The sequence below is a fragment of the Eutrema salsugineum genome, unplaced genomic scaffold (assembly GCF_000478725.1).
Source record: "Eutrema salsugineum unplaced genomic scaffold, Eutsalg1_0 scaffold_5, whole genome shotgun sequence".
Classification (NCBI taxonomy): Eukaryota; Viridiplantae; Streptophyta; class Magnoliopsida; order Brassicales; family Brassicaceae; genus Eutrema; species Eutrema salsugineum.
The window spans coordinates 1163628-1183265 of NW_006256612.1; the positions used below are offsets into that span (position 1 = coordinate 1163628).

At 36.4% G+C, this 19638-nt stretch overlaps 2 protein-coding genes across 4 annotated transcripts; both read left to right on the top strand.

Annotated features, from left to right (window-relative positions):
• Positions 1-13739: 13739 nt before the first annotated feature.
• Positions 13740-14495, top strand: LOC112083880 (uncharacterized mitochondrial protein AtMg00810-like). The gene has a single exon (XM_024151983.1). It carries the CDS (start codon positions 13740-13742, stop codon positions 14493-14495), a length of 756 nt encoding a protein of 251 aa, XP_024007751.1.
• Positions 14496-17642: 3147 nt separating this feature from the next.
• Positions 17643-19638, top strand: LOC18991673 (immune-associated nucleotide-binding protein 7). 3 transcript variants are annotated; one of them, XM_006414991.2, is made up of 6 exons: positions 17643-17743; positions 18122-18346; positions 18424-18701; positions 18788-18952; positions 19046-19177; positions 19267-19638. In XM_006414991.2, the coding sequence occupies exons 1-6, from the start codon at positions 17674-17676 to the stop codon at positions 19417-19419; spliced, it is 1023 nt and encodes a 340-aa protein (XP_006415054.2). In that variant the 5' UTR covers positions 17643-17673; the 3' UTR covers positions 19420-19638. The 3 variants fall into 3 exon arrangements, with proteins under 3 accessions (XP_006415054.2, XP_024008738.1, XP_024008739.1); XM_024152970.1 differs by having other exon boundaries at positions 19295-19460; XM_024152971.1 differs by having other exon boundaries at positions 19046-19597.

A 19638-nucleotide genomic window follows, 5' to 3' on the forward strand; every position in this document is an offset into this window, starting at 1 on the left:
CTGTATTATACAGATTTAACGACAAAGAAGATATGGCCGAAAATTGTTGTAATATCAATCAATTACATGTACCAGAGAACTTGAACTCTTTCTCCCCCCCTTTCTCTTTCTCCTCTCCAACCCTATGGCCCTCCCTCCATTTCTCTCTCTCTCTCTCTCTCTCTCTCTCTGGATTCCTAGTTTAGATATCCCTTGGTTCTTCCTCGAGAATCTACATGTTCTTCTTCTTCTTCTACTTCATGAAAGATAACTTCCACAATAAATAAGTTTAGTCTTGTCTCCTTTAAACATCTTCGCTATCCCTTCTTTATTTTTATATTCATATCAATCACATATTTCTTCGCCGTCAAAAAAATCTTGACTGTTTCAACTAATGTTTCCTTGTAGCTTCCATGCTTTTTTAAAGAATTTCTCCGACTTCTCCTCATACGTCACATTTGTCTTCTTGTCTTCTCTGGTTCCTAATTCTTCTGATTTTTCTTAGTCTCCTTCTGCATCTTCATCTTCTCATACTTTGTCTATTCATCTTCTTGTCTCTTTTCTCATCTTTAACTTTCGTGTCCTTGTATTTTCTGAGTTTTTCTTCATTAGGTTCATCTTCTTCTTCCCCTCGCCCTTTTTTTTATATCTTCCTCATCTTTTCCTTTTCCTTCGTCTTCGATTTAAGATCCAACTCCTCCTTCTTTTTCTTCAATTTTTTCCCGTCTTTTTTCTTTTGTTTCTTTCTTCTTTTTATTACTCTTATATATCTAGTCATCTGTTTGTTTTCTCTTCTGCTTCATTGCTTCGTCTTTATCTGCTTTATTTATCTCATTCCTTGTATTTTCTTTCTATTATTCATCGTGTTTGAATTTTTTTTACCATATTCATATTCTCCGACCTTTATCTTCTTCCTCTCCTGCTTCAAATTAATAGGCTTATTTGAATTCGTGTTCTTCTGTTTTCATCATCACTCTCCTTATCTGAAGATTTTTTTATATTTTATCTACCTCCTTTTCCGGGTTTCTTCTTCTTAAATGTCGCTTTATTCATTTAATGATTTTCAAATTTTTCTTTGTCTTTGCCTTATTTAACTTCTTTTAATTTTAATCTTCCTCTGCTTTTCTTCTTTTTCTTCATCTTCCGCATCTTCTTATTCCTATTCTTATCCTTCTCCATTTATATTGTGTTTTTTTTCTTCCGGATTTTATATGATTTTGTCCTCTTTTGCTTCCTTGTCTTTTCGACTCCTTCATTGTCTTTTTGACTTTTTTCCTTCTTCTTCTTATGCGTCTTTGTCTCATTCGATAATTGATAATTTAATATATTTTTAGATAATCAGTTTCATTAAAGGTAGTCTCATTATAAGGCATGTTGAAATTAGAAAACAGACCATGAAATTTTTAGGCTAACGTATTTCTTTTCTGGTTGTTATCCAGTTTTTGATTTTAATATTTTTTTTTAAAAAATGTTATTTAAATGATATAATTTTTTGTTCTCCCTTATTCTAATCTTATACTCTTATTAAATTGATAGTCTAAAATTTTATTTTTCATGATTTCAAATTTTAATTCTTTCATCATTATAATTTTGACATTTTTTTGTCAACTATAACTTTGACCTTTTTAAAGTTGTTATTTAAACGATTTACTCTTCCACTGATATTTTGATTCTAATTGTACTTTTAAAAAGTATTTGGCTAATTTCTTTTTTCTGTAGTTCCTTTAAAAATATGTTATTTGGTTAATTTTTCGCGGTAGTATTTTCTAATTAATGGTATGTGTGTTTTATCTTAGAGATTTAGTGTTTAAACCAAAAGAAACTAAGAGCAAATTTTTGGATTTCTTTCCCTTTCCCATATTTTTTTCCTTTTTTGTTCATCTGCCTTATTTGCTCTTCTCCTCCAAATCATATTTCATCACGTGTTGTAATGTTAATTCTTATGAAGGTTGTAAATTACTTTTAAAGAGAAATTAGTTTAAGATAGGTAAAAAACATGTTTAACCTTTCATTTTTGTCTTCTTCTGCCCCTTAATTATCTTTCGGTTTTTGACTTATTCCTTTTCTTATTTTTTTTCTTCTTTTTTGTTCGAAACCTCTTTCTATAGTTAAATCACCAATGCATATAGTTTGCATATATACAAAAGAATAGTTAAATATTCCTACTTTTCTTACATGGTCCAACTCAGTAATTACACCTGAACTTAATAATGCCATATGAATATCTCAAATGTTAATTTCATTGTTTTCAATACCAGATTAGGACAATATTCTCTTGATAATCGAATAACACATCTCCAAAATGAGAAATTCAAAAGAAATGTTGCTTTGATGTGACATGAACATGTATTTATTTCTGGATCCGGAATCTAGAATTTTGGTCCAGAACCTTCTAATGATTCAAAAAAAACAAACATGTAATTCTTTGAACAGACCACAGCAAAAAAAATGAACACCGAGTTTGGCAAAGATCAAGTAATCATAAATCCCGTCATACAGAGCAAACTTCTTGAGCTAAGCCTCACTCCTCGAGACCTATCTCCGTCAACCATCCTTGAAAGATCCCATTCTCGAGTAAGTACCCAATGCGTTACATACTGATCTTGCGCTGCTGCTTCATTATCTGGTAGTAATCAGGACCTATCTCCTCTCTTTTTCCGATTAAAAAAATTGATCTGTATCATAAGCAACCAACACTCCTGAATTGTAACAAAAAGGTAGTAAATATTCAATTATCGTGCAAATATTCATCTTTGTTTGGTTCAAATCCGTGATTCTTGTCACAATTCACTTTTTTTCCTTTCGTTTTAGGTTTAATTTGAGCTCTTCAACTATGGCTTTGGTATACTTGTAACCATTGATAGATTACGCTATCAAATTCATGCCACTTTGCGTGTGCTTGACAGTTTTTAATTTCGCAGTGCAGTTCTTTCTCTCTAACTCACTCGCTCTAGCCACCATTTTTTATATATTGTGATCTATTTGAACTTCAAAAGCCAAGTCTTTCATCATCATCGCCTCTGTTTCTCCCTCTTTCTTTTTTTCTCCCCTCGTCACATGCATAACCACAAAATCCTATCATGTGTGAAATTTTCTTCTTCGTATTCCTCTATTTTGGTTTTTTTTTGTTTATCTTCTCCACATAATTTTGATTGTAACCTTAACTTCCATACGCCTTAAATTATCAACGAAAACAAATCATAGCATGAGAGAACAGCTTCGCTAACAGCTGGTGAGAAAAGTTGGAAAGCTGCCTGATGTATAGTTTCACATCGTTAACTCTATAAACCCCAAATCAGATTCTGTTGATATACTTTGTAACTGCAAGATTTAGCCTCATACTCTTCCTTTAAGATACCTCGTCAGATTTCAGATGTATAGATTCTAAAGAATCAAAACATCATATTTTATTAATTTGTGTCACTACAAGAATGCAGGCCGAATTCCTACAAAAATTACTACGAAATATTTGGTAGGGTACTTTATGAATGATTTCCAACGAAACACTGACAAAAAAGTAAGATCATTTGTATTTGGTAGGAAATTTCCGACCAAACAAAGGCGTCAAGATATTGGTAGGTAATTTCCTACAAAATGACTACCAAACACATATTTGTAGAAAATATGGTGCAATATTGGTAGGAAATTGGTGAGTTTGCCCGACCAATATATTTGTGGGTATGTCGTCAGGTATTTTACTACGCAAATTTGACGATTATTTTTTCGTCAAAAAATATTGTGGGAAAACGGTAGGGAAATTTCGGACCGCTGTAAAAAGTTTTCATTGTTGTTTGTCCCACATCGAGTACTCCCATAAATTGTGCAGGGGAAAGTGCATTATAAATAAGAGTCTATCTACTTAAGGCAATTTCACCTCATCCCTTTTAAAATACATATTTTTTAGAATAAGTATAAATGGGTTTAGTTTTAAAATATGGAAAATAATTATCCACGAGCGTGGATGTACAATGATAGGTGGGATTCATCCACTGGAAAAATTACAGATGAGTTTGCTATAGGACTCACTGAATTTATGACTTTTGCAACAAATCAAGACACATGTTTAAACAGTGGTAAAATCATCTGTCCGTGTCTGGTACAGATGGTTCATGATGTGTTTATGCAAGAAGAAAATAGAGTAGAGGAACCAAATTTAGAGACAAGGAAATTTTTTGATATGCTTGATGGAGCAAAGCATCCCTTATATGAAGGCTGTAAGGAAGGTCATTCTCCATTGTCAATGGCAACAAGGATGATGACTATCAAGACGTACTACAATTTGTCTAAGGATTGTGTAGATGTTATTGCTGATTTTGTGAAAGATATTTTGCCAGAAGATAATTTAGCACCTGCCTCGTATTACGCGATTGAGAAACTTGTTTCTGGTCTTGGTTTGCCATATCAGATGATCGATGTTTGCATTGAAAATTGTATGATTTATTGGAAATCAACAGCAGACAATGTGGAATGTCGTTTTTGTGGGAAACGTGGAATCCCCGACCTATTCTCTACGAATTCCCTTCCTATATCACTTAACCAAAGTAATTGTAATTATACCAACCCAATTCGTACCAATTTCCTTCCAATTAGAGTACCAAACAAATTAATAAATAAACTGGCTAATTCTTAATTGTATCTTCCAATTCCCTACCAAATACCTACGCTAAACCATAAACCTAATTTTATATCATCCAGAATCTCTTAAGTGTTTCATTATCTCCTAAACAGCCAACTTCGAGTTCTTCCTCTTTCACCTTCCTCTCTGTTCAAAGCAGCAATCTTTGCCTCTGTTTTGTTAACGATACACCATGGCCGGTAACCGGAAACCTTGAAAGCCCTCTAAAACCCGCCGGAATCCGCCTTCGGTTACCACCGGAGACACAGCAGATATGACAGGCTTAACCAACTCTCCACCCATTCCCAATTTCACTGTAAAACTCTCATTTCTCTGCTTGCATGTTTGAGATTCTCGGTTTGAACAAGCATATGAGTTGTCAAAATGAAATGTGTTTAACACAAACTTTCTATTTCAAGTTCTAAGCTCAATCTCTTTTGATTTCTTTTGATTTAATACAATAGTTTGTGTTTAACTTTGTATATAGGAACATACCCGGGAAGATTTCGAGCGGTTCATGTCTCTCCGAGATAGCTCAACTCCAGCATTCACCTTAGACGGATTCGTTCTGTCTCAGAGTCTTCCTCAGGTCAACCGGTCAACTCTTGAAAGAGACACCGAAGAACCAATCTCACCCAGGATTCCCGAAGCAGCTGAAACCCGTACCGAGACCTTGTGCTCCGTCGACGACCTGTTGCTTGCTCCTGGGCGACAGAATTTGCTTTACTTGCATCCTGATCGTATCAGAGGAGCCACTTGGTAAGATTACACTTCCATTGTCATCGTAAATGTTAGATATACATTAAGTGTTTGCTTACTAACTAATCTCTAATATGTTTTAGGTTTAGACATGACAACATAGGGAAGATAACTAAACAGATTTTGAAGATGATGAAGTCTTATCTCCCAAGATCATATCCCACTTACTGTAGCCTTCCAATTGCTGTGAAAAACCAATGGTTCAGAGCATTTGCGGTGAGTTCTCTACATTCATTGTTAATTGTATTAGCTGGTTCAGTCTGATTGATCAATTTTGCAGTGAGTTCTCTACAACTTGTTGTACATTTTGCAGCAAGAGTTTAATTGGGATCCATCCATCACCGAAACAGTGAGATCAGCTTATGACCTTCAGGCCGATGCATCATTTCGGTCCAACTTGCATGAGTGGAAGAAGACTCTGAAGAAGAAAGATCCAAACAATGCACCAGATTGGATGAAGTCTCAGATGTCTCTCTTTGGAGGTTACCTGAAGATGTGGGCCTCATCACATGTGAAAAAAACCTCTGCCAAGAACTCCAAGAATCGTAAAAGTCTAAGAAATGGACTAGGCCAGGCCATACACAACAATGGAGCTAAAACATTGGAAAGGCGATGGGATGAGCTGGTAAATCACTTTAGTTTCATTCTTTTCATTCTCGGGTTATTGCATTTCTATGTTTCACTCTTTTCATTGTTTTTTTTTAAATTGCAGATGGTGGAAGGAAATGGAGAAGAGCCAGACATGCTGACATTCATTGAGGATGTCCACACCTGTAAGAAGACAAAGACCATACCTGATAACAAAGCTAGACAGATCATGAATGAGTCTAAGGCGAGGCTGGAGGAGATTGCTACGCAGAGACAAACTCAAGGAGAAGGCTCACAAATCCTTACTCAAGCCGAGATAAATGCAGTCTTGAGGTATATGTTATCATTATATACCTCAGAACTTAGTTAAAATGTTGTCATTATAGTCTCATTTTAGTAATAGAGAATTCATATGTCTCATTTCATGTCTCGGCTCATGCGTCATGTTGGTAGCACTGATTGTAGTTGATATTTTTTTTTTTCATTTGGACATGATCATGGCTAATTTGGTTATTTGACGAAGTCTGCTTGTTCATATCATGCCTCATGAACACAACATTTCATGTCTCCTTTGAATAATAGTTTCCATGTCTGTTTCGTGTAGTGTAAGGAAACAGATTTTGATGACTTGGTTTTTACATTGTTTATTTTACTATTTATCTAACACCATTTCCTCACAATCCTTTTTTCATTTCCAGCAAATTCCCAAGGTCAGAGGTCGGCGGTTTGGGATTGGTACTATGGCTGATGGCAAAGGCATATCTTCCACGAAGGCTACTCAGAATCAGACACAAGATTCATTAGAAGAGGTGATAAAGACTATGAAGAAATCTGAAGCTGAGAAAGATGCACAAATTAAGTATCTAATGGAATGCAACAAGCTCCTTCTTAGCAAGTTTCCTGATATGGTTCCTCCATCAGCTCCGGCAGAGGATCAAATGGGCGAGGAGGAGGACGCAGATGATGAAGAGGCCGAGGCAGATGCTGAGGCCGCCGAGGCAGATGATGAGGATGCCGAGGCAGAGGATGAGATCGTCCAAGATGAGGATGCCGATGAAGAAAAGTCAAAGGAAGACAATGCTGAAGATGATGAGACGCAGGAGTAGGAGTTTACAGGAAGACAAGGCTGAAGATGTGGTGGTTAGTGTTTGTGTTATAATGCTTAGGTTTTTTTTTGGTGTATGATAAAGGTTTAAGGGTTGGTTTTTGGTGTATGATAAAGGTTCTCTAGTTAAAAAGTTTCATTATGTTATCTTGTTAAACATTGTGGTTATGTGATTTGAACTTTTATTATGATTTTAATTTCTCCAATTTTATCTCATTTATGATTTCACATAATTTCATTCATATGGTTTTGTAGGTAATCTGTTTGTAAATTCGTAGGTTTTATTAAAATGTGGTAGGAAAATCTCGTAGGAAAATGGCAGGAAGATATCCGTAGATTTTTAGTAGGTTAGTTTTGTCAAAAAATGGAAGGAAGTATCCGTCGTATAAAGGTAGGTTAATTATCGTAGGAAAAATATTCGTAACAAACTAGTAGGAATTTCGTCAAGATTTACCTACAAAATTTCTACGTAATTGTGCGTAGGGAATTTCCTACGGTATTTTTCGTAGGAAATTCCCTACAATTTTCCTACCAATTATAATTTCCGACGGCCGATTTCCTATAAACAGTAATCGTTGGTTTTGGGTAGAAAAGGGCTCTTTCCTACGCTTAAACGACGATATTTGCTGTAGGAATTCGGCCTGCATTCTTGTAGTGTGTTAATAAATCTACTGCACCTCTCTAATCGAGAAATCAACGTTGCTTCCACTGCCCATCTCATCAATATCTCTGATCAACGTTCCGTAAGCCCAGACAATGTTCATCCCCATCAAATTTTGATAAAAACAATGAAAGATTGTTTGCTAGTACCTATAAAACACTAACCGTGTGATCAGCAAAATTGTCACGGACTGACAAATATCCAGAATCTGTATTCTCTACATAATTGTTCAGTTCCTTAATAATTCTTCATAGAAATTAACAATTACATATTTCATATCAAAAGAGAATAAATAGATATTTTTTGGATGTGAGGTATGAGATTAATGAGAAAGAAACAAACATAGATAATAGGCAAAGGATCACAGTCGAAATCCTTATCATCATCTTCTTTCTCTTGCTCTTCTCTGGTGACCCGAAGATTAGAACAAAAAGTTTGAAAAACAAAACATATTATCAGTTAACAATGAGGAATTATCTACCTAAAGGAACACACAAAGAAATTATCAATCCGGTCATTTGCATATAACTGTATCAATAATCATGAACTGAAAACTATCATTCGACATCTTCTTAATCTTGTTACCTTTTTTAAAAATAATCAACTGAAAATCACTTAAAATTTTTTCTGGTGGTAAAAATACCACTTAAATTTAAATAAGTCTAACATAATCTTATGTAAAATCTCTTTGGTGGACCCAATGGTGTTAATGAGAAAGATGAGAGCCAATTTTTAAGAAAAATCAATGTTGCGTGATTGTAAAAAAGGGTAAAAAACAAACAAATACCATCAATCTTCAACGAAAACAATACACAAAGAAGACAGCACAAACTAATCCAGATCAGAAGACAAAAATAAACCGAGCATTACCTCATCTCCTCGATTTCGAATCAATAGCCCTCGTTGAGCTCCGGTGAAGCAAGCATACATGGAACGGGATGGAGAGGTTCCACGGCGGAGAAAGTGATTGGAGTATCAGAGTAGGTGATAACTAAGAACATGGCTTCACCGGATAGTGCTATTATCAGACATTTCTAGGGGTTCTAAGAATAGGGTTTCACGTTGACAACAATTAGAGAAAGAGGGAGGAATAGAAATTCAGAAGCATCGATATCAGCACAAAATTTAACATGAAGATCCAAACAGAATAGCAACATACTTATTCGTCATCAAGTCTTCCATGGCCTATGCTTGCGATCCAGAAAAAAACCTAGAAGGCTAGCCCCTGGAAACAAACGATACACTACAACCAAGCCGTAAAGTGAGTACGTCGACAACCTTTATCTAGGCCAACACCACCATCAAAAGAAACCTCGTAATCTGGAAGATGGAAAGGAAAAACGCTTACACCTAAGAAGAAACAAAAAACATATACAGCCAAATAATAAACTAATCAGAAAACATATGAGTGAAAAAAAATATTATTTTCACCAATAATAACCATAAATTCACACAGGAAACCAAGATTTTTAAGTGACTAAAGCTTTGGAATATCTGAGAATAAGATTGGTAATAAAGATTCAAAGAAATTAACGATGGATCTGAGAGTCAGTGAGTCAGTAGAGAAGTACAGATTTCAAAGCCGTTGTGATCAACTTTTCATGGTCCTGCTTCTTTGCTTTCTTTTTGAACTACCTCTCCATTTCTTGTTTCATCGGAAGTTTTTAGCTAGCTTCCTCTTCTTCTCAGAAGCAGGCAAGTCTCTGTTTGCAAAAAAATTCCAAGAAGAACCACTTTCGATATCTTCACAAATCTACTAAACCCAGCACCTAAACATCGAAAAAAAAAATCAAACGAAGAAGAACAAAAGAGGACACATATACCATATAAATTTCAACTTTTGCCTAACATCAAATCGAGAAAAAAAAAGCAGATCATTAGAGCAATACAAATGAACAAAAACAATAAAAAATAATCACCTAGAGAGTAATACAGATCAAAACAAAACAAAAAGTTAAAAAAAAAAAACAACGAACATAATACAAAATCAAATCTCACCGGAACAGTCCACGAAAACTATCTCAAAATAGCTTCATTGGATTAGTCTTTGTCTTTACCTCCCGCAACCATCTCAGAATAATAAAACACAATCCACAGGAACAGTCCTAGAGGATCAAAACCAAAGAAAACATAAATTCTTTGATCAATTAGTAACTGAACATAAAGTTAGAAAATAGAAAGCAAAGTTAAGATATACCTCGACAAAGAAGAGACATGTTAAAACGTGACAAGCTTCCAAAAGAGCGTAAACAATCTTCAAGAGCAAAGAATAAAATCAATTTATCGCTAAACATAAATAACAGAACATACGTATTTAGAGACACACAACTGAAATATTCAAACCTGAAAAAGTTAGAATAGTCAATCATAATCGTTACAAAATAAGGTAAAAGGCAACAATCAAAAATCAGAACACACAAAGACAAAGATGAGTTTCAAATCACAGATAAGAAAACAAAAAACCTTACCAATTCGCAAAACGGTAGTACTAATTGTCGTCGATGAACAACCTCGTTCAAAGAAAAAAAAATATCAAAACAAAAAAAAAAGCATATCCTGAATAACCTAACTACGATCCTACGAACGCAAAAGACTATTAGGGTTTGAGTAAAAAAACGTAAGGTTTTCTAACACAATATTGGAGATGCAGGGAGAGACTATATTTATTTATATAGGTTATGAAAGCTACATATGTTAGGTTAAATCGCACAAATGGGCCGGTATTAAAATTAAGAGGTCCACACGTTTTTTTTTTTTTTAATTTTGGTAAGTATTTTCCTAATTAATTAATTTACTATATTTAATTTTATCATTAAGGGGTAAGAGGTAATTAACCAGGTGAAACTCAATGAGGGGCCTCTATTGTTTATTTTGAACTCGCTTTTAATATATCTGATCAGAGCTTGAGTTCTAAGCGATCCAAAATCCTAATCGTATAAACACGAAGATCATACGATACGAGGAGATGGGAGACATAGTCGTATCAAACTATATGGTGTGGGCAATGAATATGAGGGTACTGCTCCGATTTCACAAAGTCTGGGAGACGATCGAACCAGGTTCAACCGACGCTGCCAAGAATGACATCACCACGGGCATGTTGTTCCAAGCGATCCCAGAGTCCCTTGTTTTGCAAGTCGGCAAACAAGAGACAGCAAAGGGCATATGGGATGCGATCAAATCACGAAACCTAGGAGCAGATCGCGTCAAGGAAGCTCAACTTCAAAACCCTAATGTCTGAATTCGAAGGAATTAAGATGAAGGATTCAGACTCAATAGATGACTTCTCGGGGAAGTTATTGGAACTCGCTTCAAAAGCTGCATCACTTGGAAAGACGATAGAGGAACAAAAGCTTGTGAACAAGTTCCTCAATAGCTTACCAAGAGAGAAGTTTATCCACATCGTAGCCTCTCTTGAGAAAGTACTGGACCTAAAGACAACAAGCTTTGATGATATCATCGGTAGACTCAAAGCATATGAAGAAAGGGTTCTCGATGATGAGAATCAAGGAGATACGCAAGGGAAGTTGCTATACGTGAACTCAGAACAAAGTAGTTTCGGCTCAAGAGGGAGAGGACATGGAAGAGGAGGCAGAGGAAGCAGAGGACGAGGCAGAGGTGGAAGGTTTAATTCGCAAGAGAGAGCATCAAACCAAAACGATCAGACGAAGGAGAAGAAGGATAGATCGAAGGTTATTTTCTACAGGTGTGATAAACCAAGCCACTTCGCCTCAGTTTGTCCGGAGAGAGCACAGAAAATACAAGAGGCGAATATGGTGGAGACGGAAGAAGCGGATGAAGCACTATATATGCATGAAGTTGTGTTTCTGAACGAAGAGAAACTAATTCCAAAGAACTTTGAAGCAAACAAAGAAGAAGAAGGAGTTTGGTATCTCGACAATGGAGCAAGTAACCACATGACAGGAAAAGAAGGATACTTCTCCGAGTTGAACATAAATATCAAGGGAAAATTCAAGTTTGGTGATGGTTCTTGCGTTCAAATAGAAGGTAAAAGATCTATCCTATTTCAAAGCAAAAATCAGCGAACAGAGACTTGTCACGAATATCTACTACATTCCTGACCTCAAAAGCAACATCTTTAGCTTAGGACAAGCTATAGAAGCCGGCTGCGATGTGAGGATGAGGCAGGACTATCTGACACTCCAAGATCCAGACAAGAAGCTACTTGCTAAAGTCACAAGGTCTCCAAATCGGCTTTACAAAATAAAGCTAAAAATTGGAAAACCTGTGTGCCTGCAGTCGAAGGTGGAAGACGAGATATGGAGATGGCATGCTAGATTGGGACATATAAGCTTCAGGAAGATGAAGGCTATGTCTCAAAACGAGATGGTTCATGGACTACCCGAAATCCGAAAAGAGAAGGAATTGTGCGAATCCTGCTTGGTGGGCAAGCAAATTCGACATTCTTTCCCAAAGACAGCTGCGTTTAGAGCATCTAAACCCCTAGAACTGCTTCATGCGGACCTGTGTGGTCCAATAACACCACCAAACATCGCTCACAATAGGTACATATTTGTGATCATTGATGATTTTTCAAGATATATGTGGTCTATCCTTTTAAAGGAGAATAATGAAGCATATGGAAAATTCAAAGCATTCAAAGGTCTGGTGGAAAAGGAACCAGGGAAAGCAATCCTGACTCTAAGGACAGATAGAGAAGGGGAGTTTACTTCAAGGAAATTTCAGGAGTTCTGCGAACAAAGTGGGATTAGGAGGCATCCAACTGCTCCCTACACACCTCAACAGAATAGTGTAGTAGAGAGAAGAAACAAGACCTTAATGGAGATGACAAGGAGTAGTCTCAAAGCTATGAAGGTGCCAAACTATCTTTGGGGAGAGGTGGTTCGTCACTCAACTTACATCATCAAACGAGGTTAAGAACATGACACCTTATGAGAGCCTGAAAGAAAGAACACCAAGCCTTAGTCATCTCAGATTTTTCGGGTGTTTAACTTATGCAAAGGTGGAAGTAACAAACCTTAAGAAGCTAGATGACAGGTTGCAATCGCTAGTACACCTTGGGATTGAGTCACGATCCAAGGCATACAGATTTTTCAACCCAACAACACAAAGAATAGTGGTGAGCAGAGACTTAGTATTCAACGAGAAAGCAGAGTGGAACTGGAACAGGACGAAAGATGGATCTAAGAGAGATCTAGGTATGTTTCGGATGAGGTGGGGAGAGATTATTGATACAGGAGAAGGACCTGCAGTAATCGGTTATGATCATGAAGAAACTGAAGGAAGCGATGAGTGTCGCGCAACACCATCAGCGGTGTCGAGCGACACTAGGTGTCGAACAACACCATCGGTGGTGTCGAGTGACACTAATGAACATGAAACTGATCATACCAAAACTGATCAGGTTGACGAAAGCAATACAGAAAACTCGCCTCAGCAGCAACAACCACTGAGAAGGTCGACACGTCTTGTAGTAAAACCACGACACTTAGACGATTTCGTTTTGCAAGCGTCGATAGAATGTGAGAATCTTTTGCTGTTAGTAAACGATGAACCAAGAACTTTTAAGGAAGCTAAAGCCTTATCAGAATGGAGAAAAGCTTGCAGGGAAAAGATCGATTCAACAAAAACAAGACTTGGTTTCTGGTCGTTAAGCCAAGTGGAGCAAAAGTCATCGGTCTGAAGTGGATTTTCAAAATTAAAAGGAATGCAGATGGCACTATCAACAAGTACAAGGCGAGGCTTGTAGCAAAAGGATTTGTGCAAGAATCTGATATAGATTTCGATGAAGTTTTTGGACCTGTAGCTCGCATAGAGACAATCAGATTGTTGATTTCTTTGGTAGCCTCTCAATGATGGAAAATCCATAATCTAGATGTAAAAACAGCATTTTTACATGGAGACTGAAGGAGGATGTTTATGTGAGTCAACCATAAGGATTTGAAGCTAAAGGAGAAGAGTACAAGGTGTACAAACTCTCAAAAGCTTTGTACGGTCTGAGACAGGCTCCAAGGGCTTGGAATACGAAGCTGGATCAGATTTTAAAGGGCATGAGATTCAAAAGATGCTCAAAGGAGAATTCAGTGTATCGCAAGCAAGAGAGAGATAGTCTACTGATCATTGCCATCTATGTTGATGACCTCTATGTAACAGGTAATAGCCTTATAGAGATTAAGGAATTCAAGGCTGGGATGTTATCTAAGTTTGAGATGTCTGACCTGGGAAGACTCACCTATTACCTCGGCATCAAAGTTTATCAAGGGAAAGATGGTATCGAAATCAAACAAGAAGCTTATGCAAGGAGAATCTTGAAGGAAGCTGGTTTGGAGAACTGCAATCCAACTCAAGTACCTATGGAGTTTGATCTTAAAGTGTCTAGAGCTCAAGGAGAGACAGAGATAGACCCTATGACTTATAGGAGGAATGTTGGATGTCTAAGGTACCTACTACACATACGACCTGATTTAGCATTTTCGGTGGGTGTGGCTAGTAGGTATATGCCGAGTCCTCGAAAGTCACATGGTGAAGTAATGAAGCACATACTTCGTTACCTCAAGGGAACTAGTTCATACGGCCTAAGGTTCAAGCGAGAAGGATCAAAGAAGATTGTTAGCTTTAGTGACAGCAGCCACAACATTGATCAAGACGATGGAAGAAGCACCACAGGCCATATGTTCTATTTCGGTTCTGCACCAATCACATGGTGTTCGCAAAAGCAGGAAACAGTTGCACTTTCAACCTGTGAGGCAGAGTTCATGGCAGCAACAGAAGCAGCTCGTCAAGCAATCTGGCTCCAAGAACTCTAGCGAGATTACAGGATGGAAGACTGAACAAGTTGTCATCCAGATTGATAACCGCGCACAAGAAATCCGGTGTTTCACATACACAAACGCTTCCATTTCATAAGAGAGTGCATTGAGAATGGACTAGTTGATGTGGAGCATGTACCAGGAGTGGAGCAGAAGGCCATATTCTCACTAAGGCTTTGGCAAGGATTAAATTTTGCTGAGGTGAGGAGCTTAATCAGTGTTGAAGAGATGTCCAAGACAGAGTCAAAGCTTAAGAGGGAGAATGTTGGATAAGCTTTGGTTTCTTAAGGCTCAAGAAGTTTTTAACAAGTCGGTTAGAGATAAGAAGGGAATATTTCCTTATTAGTTTAGGAGTTATCTAAGTCTACTAGAAAAAGGAAAAGTGTTTAGCAATTTGTGCTACCACTATATATATATATATATATATATGTCTTTTATGAAGTCGCATAAGAGACATCAGAGATCAGAGTTATTGTATTTAGTTTTTGAGATGATTTTTTAAGCATCAATAAAAGAAGTTCTCTTAAACAAATTTTTATAAATGTTTATGCGATTATAGAAGAAAGAGGAAAGGAGATGAAGGATCTCTCTGCCTTAGACTTCTCTCTGGAATTACCAGACCATACAGTTGACCATTCATGAGAACCGTGTAGGAGATACTTCTCACACAAAACATGATCCAGGCTATCCATTTATGATGAAATCCTAAGACCACCAATATAGCATTTAGAATGCCCCATTCCACCCTGTCTTATGCCTTAGACATGTCAGTGTTGATTGCCTTTAATTCTTTGGAGATGCGAGGATGAGTTCTTAAAGCATGGGAAGATTCATGAGCAGTTAAAACGTTGTCACAAATTAACCTCTCCAACAAAAAGGCTGACTGGTTGGGAGAAACTATCTTGGGAAGAAGAGGTTGACCAGAATCTTTGAAATAATTTTGTTTAGGACCAAGCATAAACTGATGGGGTGCAGGTCTAACATCAAAGGTGAACCAACCTTTTTCAAGATTAAGCGTAACTGCGTGAAATTTCACTCCAAAGGGAAGACTCATCTTTGAAAAAGCCCAAAACCTTCGAAGTGACTTGATCGCCAATGATATCCTAGTAGGGTTGAAAAAATAATCATGTCGTTCCATCTGCACCAGGAGCACTAGCAGGTTGAATCGAGAAGGCAGCCTATTTAACTTGTTCTTTTGAAACTTCTCGTACTAACAAATCATTGACTCTTGAAGAGACTCTCAGTTCAAAATCTCTAAATAAATCCTGAAAGTCTCTTCCAGAGAAACTTGACCACCACATCACACTTTGGCGCCTCAGTTCTACATTCATTATTTCATCATCTCCAATAACTTTTCCAATTCCATTTCTTGATCGAGTTGCTTTGACAAGAAGCATGAAAGAACTTCACATTCTTATCACCTTTATCTTTATTCTTTTGCTTCCAAAATCTCTCTTCATCTTAATTTTTTTGCTTCGACCAAATATTCTCTGATGGCAACCTTTTTCTGAAGCAAGGATAAACAGTCGATTTCTCCACTTCAAGCTTCTTCTGCAGATAAATGATTCTATCCCAAGAGTTAGATAGAATTGTTTTCCTTTTACTCAATGATATTCTGCAGCTTCTGATACTGTCTAAAACTTAAAAACCATCCTTTCGGGAATTTCCATGCCTGGGTTACAGCCTCCTTAACCATAGGTTTGTGGAGCATTCTTTTATTGAATCTAAAGAAGCCTCGAGAAGATACAAGTTTAATCAACACGGGCCTCTGATCTGATCTGATCTTCTTTTCTCCTACTAAGGCTAGGTTTGCTGCTGGAAATAGATTATACCACTCTTTATTCCACAACACATAATCCAACATGCATTAAATCCACATCTCACCTCTCATACCTCCCCAAATGAAGCCATTTCCAGAACTAGGAAGTTCTGACATTCCACAATCATTTCACATATTAGAGAAATGCTTGAATGTCGCATCACTTCTCCTCGGACCTCCCAAAGTCGCATCACTTCTCCTGAAAACGCTATCTGTATATCGAATATATGAAATAAGAGACACAACAATTCTTTTCATTTTTCTCCCCTCTTTTGTTGGCATATTTTTCTCCCGTTCATTTGTTTTTCTTTTTGTAGTCAACTCATTACATTAGAACAGAGAAAGTAACCCGACAAATCCCATGAAGGGAACAAACAAACCCATAAAAGGTAACTAACCTCTAAATACAGTAGAAACTAGGTCTATAAATTAATAAACTTTAATATTATATTAACATAGCTATTAATTTATTGAATTGATTGAATTTATATAAAAATGAAATATACATTTTTTTAAAGTTCATATTCATCTAAAGTTAGTTTTTATTCAACAAAACTATCACCAACTTCCTCTAGATTAAAACAAATTGTAGCCACTAACCTTGATTAATGATGATGAAGAAGACATTATTAAGAGTTACAGTTATCCATGCAATAAGAAAAATTAAAGTTGAACTCCAAAAATTTTCGCTGGGAGAAAATAAACAACACTATATTCATATTTTAATACGTATATTTTCTTTGAACAATTTTTTATAATAATAATTAATTTCAAAAATATTAGTGGATCATATATTTATATAAAAATTTTAATTAAATTATTATTTTATTATTTTATCGAATTGTATCACATTTTGAATCAATCTAATTCATAACCCAAATATTATGATTAATTTATATTATTTATTACTTTATCAAATAATAATATATAGAGTTTCTAGGTAAAGTAAATACTCACGAGAGGAGTAGAACAAATCCCATATGGGGATTACGAAGTCTAGAGTCGTGCAAACATCTAGACTCGGAATAACTACTATATCCCAGTTTTTTACGAAACGAATTCGGGATATATCTATAGGAAACGTACCCCCGGCGGATTTGTTATCCCAGACCTAATACAATAATAAAGGTTAGTATAGATGAAGAAGATCAGAGGTCCAGGTTTCTCCCGTTTATTCACAACATCGAAATGTTTTTCTTTCTGACGTTTACGGTCCATATTACTCCATCAAGCATTTTTATTATTAATTTTTAAGAAAATAGAAAACTAAGACTTGATCTAGAGTCGTTCCATAAAGTCGTCGCTAAAAAAAAAACATAGAAAAAGAAGAAGAGTTCTATATAAACTAGACTCCCTATGATGATTATACTTATCAAATATTCATATCTTGTGCTCTATCTTTACCTAGAGACTTTCCCCATTCAAAGTAAGTTCGTCCTCAATCCTGATCTTAATATCTTTATCCTTATGTCAAATTGTGTTTTCAATTTAGGTCTCAGATTTTATGTTTTTTCTTCGAATAAAATTGGTTAGTTTTCACGCAGATTTTCATGCATTACCTTTTCGGGCAACATCCTCATTTTTTAAATTTATGGAAAAATCACTAAATTTTTTTTATCTTTAGATAGGTATCCTAACAATTAAAACCAAAAAATAAATAAATATCTATATATACTTTGCTAATTGTTTTGTTCGCGGTTATGAGAAAAGTTCTGTAAATATTTTTTTTTAGAAAGGTTTTACATTTTCTTAGAAAGTTTTTACATCGATAAGCTAAGATTTAATAGTTATGCATCAAACAAAGGGTGCAGGAATTTTTTGAAGATGAACAAGGGTCATTCTTCTAAGCAAGTCGAAAACATAGTCCTAGTAGGCCGTACAGGGAATGGAAAAAGCGCGACAGGGAACAGCCTCATTGGCAAAAGGGTGTTCGTGTCCAAAGCACATGCGTCTGGTGTTACCATGAAATGTCAGGCACATGGAGCTGTGACAAAAGATGGTCACACAATCAATGTGATTGACACTCCAGGTACATTCTGTTACTTACACTGATTTAGCAGACTGATTTTGTGTATTGCTTGCTTAATGTAGGGTGGTGTGTGGCAGGTCTGTTTGATTTGTCGGTGTCTTCTGAGTTTATAAGTAAAGAAATCGTTAGATGCCTCACTCTAGCGGAAGGAGGGATACATGCTGCAGTTTTAGTTCTATCTGCGAGGAATCAAATTACTCAAGAGGAAGAGAATACCCTTAGCACCTTGCAGGCTCTTTTTGGGAGTGAAATCCTTCCTTATGTTATTGTAGTTTTTACCGGGGGTGATGTGCTAGAAGAGAACAATGAGACACTGGAAGAGTTTTTGCGTAGAGATTGCCCTCCCTTCATAAGGGTCGGTGCTTTGAATATTTAACATGTAATGATTCTTGAAATGAAAGGGTTAAGATTCTCATGTATGCGAACTCTTGTGGATTGCAGGAAGTTATGAAAAGGTCTGGTAACCGAATGGTTCTGTTCGATAACAAGAGTCATGATGATGACAAGAAGGCAGAACAAGTCCATAAACTTCTCTCCCTAGTAGATAAAATCAGAAGAACCAACCATGGGCAGGCATATACGGATGACGCGTACCATGAGATAATGGTAAAATTTATTATAGGCATCTGCATCTCTTGTGCTAAAATTATTGCCTCAGAGGTTATTTGTATATATGTTCATGTCTATGGTCTATCTCAGGCAGAGACTGAAAAACTACGTAAGAAGCATGAGGAGCTGGAATCAAAGAACCATTCAAAAGATGTTGAATCGCTGATGAAAGATCAGTTACAAGCATTGTATCAAGAGAATCTTGACAGAATGTCAAACGCGGTAAAAGAAAAATTAATAATCTAGATGACTAGTTGTTAACTGATATTTGTAGTATACTTAACTTAATAACCTCTTGATCTATTAATAAGATGAACACGAAGCTGAAAGCCGCTTTAGAGCAGGGGAACCAGAACTCAAGTGCGATAAGTGCTACAGTGGGCCTCCTACCTGATGGTATGCCAACGATATCATTTTCGGTGCCCATGAAGCCATTACACGGGGGTCGATGCAGTATCCTATGAAAAAATATAATGTCTTCTATTTAACTTAAGTTGGTGCCGAATAAGATCACTATCAAAGTGATTTTGGATTGTTTATTCCATTGTTTTTCTTTCTTTAAATTCTGCTTTCTGTTTTAACTCTGTTTTTCCCATTTTGTACCTCAGCTTACATGCTCTGTCAAAAGACATGTGTGGTTTCTTTTGCCTGTTGATTTCCCTATATGTTATATATGTTTGTTT

Coding starts and splice junctions, on each gene's coding strand:
- LOC112083880 (XM_024151983.1), top strand. CDS start 13,740: ATGAGATTCAAAAGATGCTCAAAGGAGAATTCAGTGTATCGCAAGCAA.
- LOC18991673 (XM_006414991.2), top strand. CDS start 17,674: ATGATGATTATACTTATCAAATATTCATATCTTGTGCTCTATCTTTAC. Junction 17,744..18,121: donor AGAGACTTTCCCCATTCAAA/GTAAGTTCGTCC, acceptor CATCAAACAAAG/GGTGCAGGAATTTTTTGAAG. Junction 18,702..18,787: donor ATTGCCCTCCCTTCATAAGG/GTCGGTGCTTTG, acceptor TGTGGATTGCAG/GAAGTTATGAAAAGGTCTGG.